This window comes from Rhodotorula paludigena (genome assembly GCF_050403205.1).
Source record: "Rhodotorula paludigena JCM10292 DNA, Rt_paludigena_JCM10292v1_ctg97, whole genome shotgun sequence".
Taxonomy (NCBI): domain Eukaryota; kingdom Fungi; phylum Basidiomycota; class Microbotryomycetes; order Sporidiobolales; family Sporidiobolaceae; genus Rhodotorula; species Rhodotorula paludigena.
In genome coordinates, this window is record NW_027481361.1 from 21,789 (window position 1) to 30,660 (window position 8,872).

Below are 8,872 nucleotides of genomic sequence, written 5' to 3' on the forward strand. Positions count from 1 at the left end.
AAGTAAGCGCGGCGTGCTACAGCTGACCGGACTATCGTTGCTAAAGACCAGCGTTGCCGCCCATCTTGATTGCAATTACGGGCACAACCAGCACGGTGCCGCCGCGCCGTGCCAAGCATGGAGACCGTTCTCAACGCAGGAAAGGGCTTATCGATTCACCAGGCAAGACTGCCGGCAAGAAGAGCCAAGGCGCCAGTGCTACGCAGACCGTCTGCATTGCCCTTGCTGGCATTGTTTCCTCTACATGATCATCACTGCCGCATCTCTGCAGCTCTTTCTGCAAGTACATTGGGCAGATGGCGTGTGATCTGAGGAAGGGGTATGGACCTCAATCACCGTGAACTTCATGGACCTGAACTTGACTCAAACAATGTTCTCAAGAACGTCCTTTTCTACAACTGCAAAGTTGATTCGGCGCACATTTCCGGTTGAAGACGCCTCTCCCTCCGGCCTTCTTCCCCTCGTTTCGCTATTTTCTCTTGCACACATCTTGCACTCTGCATACCCTCACTTGCATTTGCACAGACTTCCTTGCTCCGCACAGACATTTGCCTCGCCTCGTTTCGCCTTAGGCCTTCCTTGCTGCACATACTCGTTGTTCCTCCCTCCTCTTGCCCGTATTGCTCGTAGCGGGATGGGTGCAGACACTATCTATATGGCACTCAGATTCTCCTTTCTGCGCTTTTTGCCCGTTCAGTGGAGCCTGGGCCGCCAAGCGCGGTGAGAAAAGCGGAAGACGCAGAAGTAGCGAAGGCTTTCGCTCTCTTGGCGTGAGCTGCAGCGCCCGCCTCTCGACAGTCTGAGCATGAGGGGAGACTCAGCCTGCATTGCTCGTCGATGGCGGCGGCGGCGGCTCATCGTAGTACCGCTGCTTCAGCGCGCGGTACTTTCGCAGCGAGTACATGGCCTCGAGTTCTGCGCATTGCGAGACCGTGCCGCACGGTCAGCTCACGCAACCACAGATCGGGAGTAAAAGCCGCCGACTGCTCACCCTTCTTGATGAACTCTGCCTTGCGCACGCCGTCCTCGAGCCGCGCCGCGTCGTCGCACCCGCTATAGGCGCCAAAGCAGCGCTTGAGCCGCGCGTGGATGCCGTAGTTCGGGTCGGGGTACTCGCGTCCGAGGTAGTGCAGCTGCAGGCGGCATGAGGCGGAGAGGAGGCATCAGCGAGGGGGAGGAGGGCGAGAAGGAGATGTGGGGAACGACGAGGCAATCGGAGGGGGCGAACCTCTTTGTACAGGGCGCGCGCGCGCTGGCGCAATGCTTGTACGGACGACAGCTTGGCTGTGTGCGCTTCTGGGTGCGGGAGAGCGGGGCAACGAGCAGCTCGCCAGTCGAGCGGAACCGACGATCGGCTGGCTCTCCGCTCTTCCCTCTCACCGCCTCGCACGTGGCAGGGTGCACTGCCCATGCCGAGCAAAGAGCAGCTCGACCTCGCCCTCTCGCGCTACCCCGCCGCCCTCGCCCTACGCGCTGCCGCGTCCAAGTCCTCGACGGACCTCGTCGCCCTCTACCAGTGGTACCGCGGCGCGCTGCGGACTGCCGTGCACGAGCGCATCGAGAACGACGAGAAGTCGGAGCAGAGGATCACGCTCGACGAGCTCAAGCGGGTCATGGACTGGAAACTCGCCGTGCGTCTCCTCTCCCTCTCTGACTACTGCTCTTCACTGCGGCTCTCCATCCCCCTCAGCGTGCGAGGGCTGATCAGCCGTCGACCCTCCGCTCGCAGCGCGGCAAGTTTCGCCCGCGACTCCAGGCCCTGATCGCCTCGAACCCGCCTTCAACGCTCGCTTCCGCGCTATCTCGCTGTACCTCCGCTTCTTCGCCACGAGCGCGCCTCGAAGCGCTCTGTACGCTCAAAGCCGTCGGCCCGGCAACAGCGAGCGCGCTCCTCGCGCTGTTTGAGCCTGCACAGGAACCGTTCATGAGCGACGAGGCGATGGAGTTTGTCAACGCTCGGTCGGCGGGCGCAGGAGGCGGCGCGGGCGGGAAGAAGGAGTACACGTTCAAGGCGTGGGAGGCGTTCAGGGCAGACATGCTGCAGAGGAAGCAGGACGAGCGGTGGGAGAGCGTCGAAGAGCTCGAGATGGCGCTGTGGAGCTGGGCCGTATTGTGCAAGTACGGCGGATCGGAGGAGAAAGAGGGCCTGCAGGGTGACGTCGAGCAGGGTGCACAGAAGGACGCACCGACACGCAGCAAGAAGCGCAGTAGCGAGACTGTCGCAGCACTGGAAGACACGCCGTCTCTCCCTCTTGCAACAAAGAAGCGCAAGTCGAGGTAATGCTGTCGTCTATGTTGCGCAATGGGAGAGACACTAGAACTATGCGCGTCTACCGCCGCCTCTTGCGCCCACGCTCAACCGCCTCGCGCAACCCGTCGACCTCGTCCAGGCGCTCGCGCAGCAAGCCCGTCTCGCCCTCGACCGTGCCACCGCGCGCCCAGGCAGTGCGGCTCAGGGGCGCGACCGACATAACCTTGTAGCCCCGAAGGAGCGCCTCGACGCTGTCGGACGGGGCGGCGGTCGAGGATGAAGAGGGGGGCGCGAGGCAGAGCACCCAGATAGCATCGTAGCCGCCGGCTGCGGGGAGAGCGCGGTCAGCAAATTGTGTGCGGCGCAATCACCAGCTTCAAGACGAGCGCGCTTGCGCTACAAGCATTCACAAGACGGAACGCACCTCCGGGAACGCCTGCGCCCACAACGCCCGGCAGCTTGGAGCACTCGTCGAGCAGCTTGGTCTGCTCGGGCGGCTCGATTGGTACGCCGGACGACTCGCCCATGTGGCGAATCAAGTTGCGGACAGCCTGCGAGGCAAGCGAGACGCGGTCAGCTCCTCCGGGCGGCTTGAGATCCGCGGCGTGTACGTACGACGATGTCGGAGGCGGCTCGAGAGAAGAGTGAGGACGAGCTGGACCACTGCACATGCCGGAAGCGTGGTCAGCGATTTGCACGCACGACAGGCTGAGAGCCGAGCACGGCCTACCTCGCTCGCTGGCAACGCCGCCAGCCTCCGCACTTCGTCCTCGTACCCCGCAGGGTCCTCCTTCGCCCTCGCGCTCAGCTCGACGAGCGTGTCCCGCAGCGCCTCGTTGCTCCGCCCCAACTCGGTCCAGACGCGCTGCGCGTCGTCCGGCTGCGCCCGCTTCCACTGCAGCACCTTGCCGACCATGCTCGGAGTGTTGGAGCCTGCGTCGACATCGGCGAGGAGGAGAAGCGTGTGCGGAGGGAGAGCAAAGGGCGAGACGGAGCCGGACGTCGCGGAGGCGGTCCAGGCCGGGTTGAGCGACGGCGAGAGGGCGGTGAGCAGGTCGTTGCCGGCGATCTGGAGTGAGTTCGGTCAGAAGGAGTCACGCGGAACGGAAGCCTAATCACGCGCAGCGCACCTTGGATCCACCGGCCTGAGCCGGGTCGAGCAAGTCGCCCAAGCACTCGACCGCGAAGCGCTGGTACGTCTGGCTGCCGTACACGGCGGCCGAGACGTCGAAGCCGCTGCCGACCTTGCCTTGCGCGAGCGAGTGCACGTACTGCGCGAGGTTGTGCATCAAGTCGAGGGTTGCCGGCTCGGGCGTAGGCAACCGGGAGCTGGGGGCGGATGCGGCGGCGGGATCGGAGGACGCTCCGGTCCAGTGAAGGAGAAGCGCAGAGGTGAGTGAGGTAACCATTGCGGCGGACGAGCCGAGTCCTGTCTTGTGGACATTGCGGATGGTGCAGCCGAGCGGGGCGAAGGGGACAGGAGCGGCGTCCTGCATAGGTGACAGATCCGGTCAGCTGTGTGCTCTACTATCAGAGAAAGCACGACGCACGATGCGGTCCTGCGAGTAGAAGTCGTTGGATCCGACGACGGTGACCTCGAGCGAGCGGAAGGACGCGTCGGGGCGGAGTGCGCTCGCGACCTGGAGCGCGGCGCGGACCGAGAGGTGCACGAACGTGTTGGGCGAGCTGCCGTCGACGGCCACCTCGTCGACGGTCCACTCGGCTGCGGTCCTCGTCGCGCGGTAGCTCCACTCGCCGTCGTCGAACTGCGGGCTGACCACCCGCACCTCGAAGCCGTCCGCGCCCGTCGAGCCCGCCGAGCCATCCTGTACACTCGCAGGCTGATCCTGCACGACCGTGTAGAACCGCGACGGCGTGGAGACGACAAAGCCTTTGTGCGCGCGATCGAGAACGAGGTAGCCGCCCGCGAACAGCACCTTACCCGGGCACGACACGACCGTGGATGCCATCCTGTGCGTGGTAAGAGGCGAGCAGTGCACGCGCGATGCCCGCCTGAGGACGTGGATGCGCGGATGAGAGGAAGTCGAGGTCGCTTCCCCTCGAACGACGCGGATGCGTCGATGCACCCGCCGCTTTTGCTTCCTTCTGGACGAGAGACCACTGAACGCGCATAAAAAGCTCGAATAACAGCTGCAGCTAGCCTGCACCACGCCTTCCGGCCCTGTACCCATCCTGCACCGCCCCCCTTCCTTCCGAGCGCGCTCGCACGAGCCCTCGTCACTCACATTGTACCTGCGCCAGAACAGCGCCGTCGTCGTCATCATTATTGCCCACCTCGCGCGGACCGTTCGCGCTGGCGAACCGCGTAAGCTGCGCTGCCGCGCCTAGAAGGCGAACGAGGGCAGCTCGCTCCTGCTCATGCCCGTGACCAGATCCTTGACCGCCTCGAGCGCCTTGTCGACCTCGCCTTCTCGAGAGCGTGCGCCCGCCTCGGACGCGGATGCGAGACCCGCGAAGGAGAACTGCGCGAGCGGGAGCTGCGCCTTGCTCAGCACGCGTGCAGCCGCCTGCGGGTCCTCTTGACCCTCGCTAGCGCCCTCGACGTCCATGTCAGCGTCTCCACCGGCGTTTTGCTGCGTCGATGTGGCAGCGTGCGCCTTCGACGCGACGTCTGCGAGCGCAGCCATGGGCGTTGTTGCGGGAGGCGGGAGGACGGGCGGAGCGAGCGGCACGTTGGCCGCGGCAGGAGAGGTCGTCTTGGGCGGCTCTGAGGCGGGTATGCCGAAGGAGAAGGCAGGCGCCGCGGTCGCTGTGGCGCCGGTCGTCGCACCGCCGAAAGTGAATGCTCCGGTCGTCGCCGGCTTGGCAGCTCCGGCGGAAGCGGGAGCGAATCCGGAGGTGGTGGGAGCGCCGAAAGAAAAGCCCGAGGTAGAGCTGCCGAAGGAAAAGGCGGGCTTGGCTGACGAGGGGGCAGAGGAAGGAGGGGCGGGCGCGGGGGCCGCGAAGGAGAAAGGCGTTGTCGGCTTGGATGATGCGCCAGCAGCACCCTTCTTGTTTGTGCCGAAAGCGAACGCTGGTGCGGGCAAGTCCTCCGCTTGATCGTCGACAAGCTGGTCCTCCTCCTCCTCCTCCTCCTCCTCCTCCTCCTCCTCTTCTTCGTCTTCCTCCTCCGCCCCGCCCATCTCGGCGTCCTCAGCGTCCGAAGAGAGCTCGACAACCGCGGCAGCCTTTTTGCTCGCCTTCTTGGGCGCGGCAGCGGGCGCCGCAGCTTCGGACACAGAAGGCTTGGGCTGCTCTGCCGGCTTCGAGCGCTTCGACTCACGACGATATTCCTGCACCATGCGATTCACCCGTCAGCAACACTTGCACTTTTAGGGAAACGCAAGAACGTACGGCAGGCATGGTGCGCTCAAGCTGCTCGAGGGGCGACTCCTCCTGCGCCTTCTGCTTGAGCTTCTCGACCTCCGCCGTGACCTTTGATACGCGCTGCGCGGGTCGCGGCGTGGAGGACTTCTGTGTGCACACCGATCCGCCATGTTTGTCAGCCCTGGCGTGCGTGCGACAAAGGCGAGGACGTACCGCTTTGGTCCTGGTCGGGCGACCGGTACCCGCGAGCGCGAGCGGGTTATCGTTGCTTGTGTACGGGTTCAAGATAGCAGCCTTGGGGCTGGTCGACGGCGGTGGGTGCGCCGCATCCTCCTTGCGAATGATGTCGAGCATGAGGTCGGCGGCACGAGTCGGGGGACGCGCCGGCGCGCTCTTGCGTGGCGGCGACGGGGAAGGAACGTCTGCGAGTCGATTGATCAGTCACGCTCACGATCGAGGCGAGTGAGGAAGAGCGTACCGGCCTGGCTGACCTGCCAAAGCGGCGATGGCTTGGCGGGCGTGCTGGTACTCGAGCTAGCACTCGTGCCCGCTAGGTTCGCGCTTGCGGACTTGACTGGGTCTTTCGCAACAATAGCTGGTTTCGCCGGAGCACGCTGCGAGGTGAGCGTACGGACGGGTGCAGGCGAGACGACCACATCGTCGAGCGTCGCAACGGGGATGTCGTCCTCGTCGTCGCGGCCCGTCTTGCGCCGCTTGCCCTCTGAAGCATCCGGACCAGACGAGAGTGCGGCCTCGCTTTGGCTCTGAGACACCCCAGCGATGGTCGCTCGGCGCCTGCGGCTTGAGTAGCCCGCTCCCACGTACATCGGCCGTCGGCGCTTGGACACTGCCGGACCCGTCGCTTGGCTTGACGGGAGCTCGCCGCCAAAAACGGAGCCGGACGAGGATCCAGCCTGTGAAACCGGTTGCGCAAGAGCGTCGGCCGGGTTCGAGCGGAAGTTGGGCGTGAAGGCGGTAGGCACGGATGAATCGCCGTGCGCTGCGAGTATCGCATTGCGCAATGTCAGCGCTGAGACGTGCCAGCGGGGATGGGGCCAGTACGCACCCTGCTGCATCAGGTGCAAGACGCCCGCCTGCTCCACAGGAGTCAGCTGCTCTTCGCCGCGGTCCGCCTTGGCCTGGAAGAAGCGCGCCAGCTCCTGCGTCGCGTGGCTCGACGTGCTGTGCACTGCACTCTCGGCAGTAAGAGCTGACTGCAAGTCGGCGAAACGAGCGTAGCTGGGCGAGCGATCGACGGTGCGGCCGAAGCGCGGCGTGGCGAGTGTGGCGGCGAGGTTGGGCAGCGAGGCGGACGAGGCAAGCGAGTTTGCGGACGCTTTGGAGCCGCTGCTCGTGCCCGGCGTAGGAGAAGGCGGGGCATGGTCGGCGAACTGTTGACGGGGAGATCAACGCGGTCAGCTAGCTGGCCAGCCGGTAGTGCACGCGGTCGACATACTTCTCGTCCGCGAGGCAACAACCTCCCGTGCAGCGCAAAGGCCGCGCCCTCCTCGGAGGAGTCGAGCTCCTCCTTGACGGCAGCCTCGTCGTCAGGCTCGGGCGTCGGTGCCTTGTGCTTGCGCGCAGATCGGAAGGGCGAGACGTAGGAGAGCAAGCTCCTTAGTCGTGACTGCAAGTTTACAGAGCATCAGCTCTGATGCTTTGCGTTCAGCGGAAGTCGCCCGGCTCACTGGTGTTGGCTCAGGCTGCGCCGAGGGCTGCGTCGGCCGCGTGTAGGGCGACTGCCGCCGTGCCTGGCGATTAGCTTGGGTGTTGCGACGCGGCGAGTCGCTCATCGGCGCTGCGGCGGGTGTTGGTGGAGCGAAGATGGTCGCCAGGTGCTCGCGTTCTTGAGCAGGTCAACCGACTCACAACGTCCCCGCTGCCCGCCTTTCAATTCAGTGGAAGGTCTCGTAGCGTCATTCGACTGTTCTGCACTATCGGAAGCGCGCCGTGAGCCCACCAGATTCCGCGGAGAAAATCGTTTCTCCAGACGGTGGATGTTCAATTCCCGGCAACACAGTTCCTCTTTGGGCAGCCAGTAGTGCTTCGTCGGGTCTGTGCAAGCGCTGACACGCCGCGCTCGGATCCGAGAGTGCAGCCTGAGGGAGCAACGTTGGTGTTTGGACTGACGAGTCCCGCTTCGCTTCCGCGTAGGCTCGCTGGCTCTTTACACCGCTCTTGTGAACCCGTCTGCTCTCCCTTCCGCCTCAAATGCATCTTGTGAGTGATGAGAAGGTCTTTCGGCGCCGTCTGCGGCTTAGGGGAGCCTGAGACACCCTCTTGGACGCAGACTTGCCCTTTCGGCACTACCTAGTACTCGCGGGTGCCCAGTGTAGTTCGCCGCCGCCGCCTCCCCGTTTGTACATGCGAAGAAGACGCCCGAGCTGCCACAGGGCGCCAAAAAGAACAGGAACCCCAAGAGCCAGGGACCTCGGTCGACCAAGACAGGGTTCGAACCTGCGCACGCAAAGCGTAACAGCTATCGGGGCATTGCAAAACAGCAATAATTCAAGGCTGTCTCCTTAACCACTCGGACACTTGGCCGCATCAAGGCAGGGCAAGAAACTAGCCGTTTACAAACTAGACAGCCCGTCAACCTCTTCGACTCGGGCTGTGTTGTCCCTGTTGCCTATCTTGGCTGGGTTTCCTTGCATCTCAAGGCGCCTTTGTGCACCCTTGTACCCTGAGAGAAGACCAGGAAGCAAAAACTGGGACAGACAGCCATCAAAGTGCAGGACCTTGACCTTCCGTGGCCTTGCTGCCTGCCGCCTCTGCGCTTGGGTCGGCCAGGAGTCAGGGCCAATGTAGCTGCAGTATGAACTTGTACTGATGATCATGTATGGGCATGGCCATGCCTGCTGCACGGCAAGGTTGGCACACATGGACTTGAAGTGAAGCTCCTGCGCCTTGTCACATGCCTGCAATCTTATAACCTGTCTTGGCTGGTGTCAAGTGTATTGCAGATAGAAAAGACATGCAAGATGTGTGTGGCTGCCTCTTGTATTTTCCCTTGTGCTTCCACGGGAACGCGCTTCTGTGCGACGGAGTCCACACACTGCGCAGTGCTGCACTCTGCTCTCGTGTGGGTCTCACAGAAATTTACTGCCAGATAACTGATGGCAAGACCTCAGAGTGATTTTGCACTTGATAAAGAAGGAAGTGGGGAATCTGCTTGCCTTCCCCCTCCTGCTCTGAGGCTCTCATCTACCGCGTCATGTTGTGTCTGCTCTGATTTTCTCATTTGCTTGCTGCGCGCGCACAGGGCCACAAGGGTGGCTCTCTTGAACTGCAGAG

At 63.5% G+C, this 8,872-nt stretch overlaps 3 protein-coding genes across 3 annotated transcripts; 1 reads left to right on the forward strand and 2 right to left on the reverse strand.

Moving 5' to 3' along the window:
• Positions 1–1,409: 1,409 nt before the first annotated feature.
• JCM10292_002614 (uncharacterized protein) lies at positions 1,410–2,281 on the forward strand (the record flags this gene model as incomplete). Its single annotated transcript, XM_076652870.1, has 2 exons — positions 1,410–1,631; positions 1,730–2,281. 2 exons carry the CDS (start codon positions 1,410–1,412, stop codon positions 2,279–2,281), a joined length of 774 nt encoding a protein of 257 aa, XP_076501583.1.
• Positions 2,282–2,330: 49 nt separating this feature from the next.
• Positions 2,331–4,221, reverse strand: ERG8 (phosphomevalonate kinase; the record flags this gene model as incomplete). Its single annotated transcript, XM_076652871.1, has 6 exons — positions 2,331–2,578; positions 2,676–2,802; positions 2,867–2,914; positions 2,982–3,320; positions 3,382–3,741; positions 3,802–4,221. The coding sequence occupies 6 exons, from the start codon at positions 4,219–4,221 to the stop codon at positions 2,331–2,333; spliced, it is 1,542 nt and encodes a 513-aa protein (XP_076501584.1).
• A 375-nt stretch (positions 4,222–4,596) lies between these two features.
• On the reverse strand, positions 4,597–7,371 carry JCM10292_002616 (uncharacterized protein; the record flags this gene model as incomplete). Its single annotated transcript, XM_076652872.1, has 7 exons — positions 4,597–5,544; positions 5,606–5,725; positions 5,792–6,000; positions 6,057–6,578; positions 6,645–6,969; positions 7,035–7,205; positions 7,267–7,371. 7 exons carry the CDS (start codon positions 7,369–7,371, stop codon positions 4,597–4,599), a joined length of 2,400 nt encoding a protein of 799 aa, XP_076501585.1.
• Between the last annotated feature and the right edge of the window lie 1,501 nt (positions 7,372–8,872).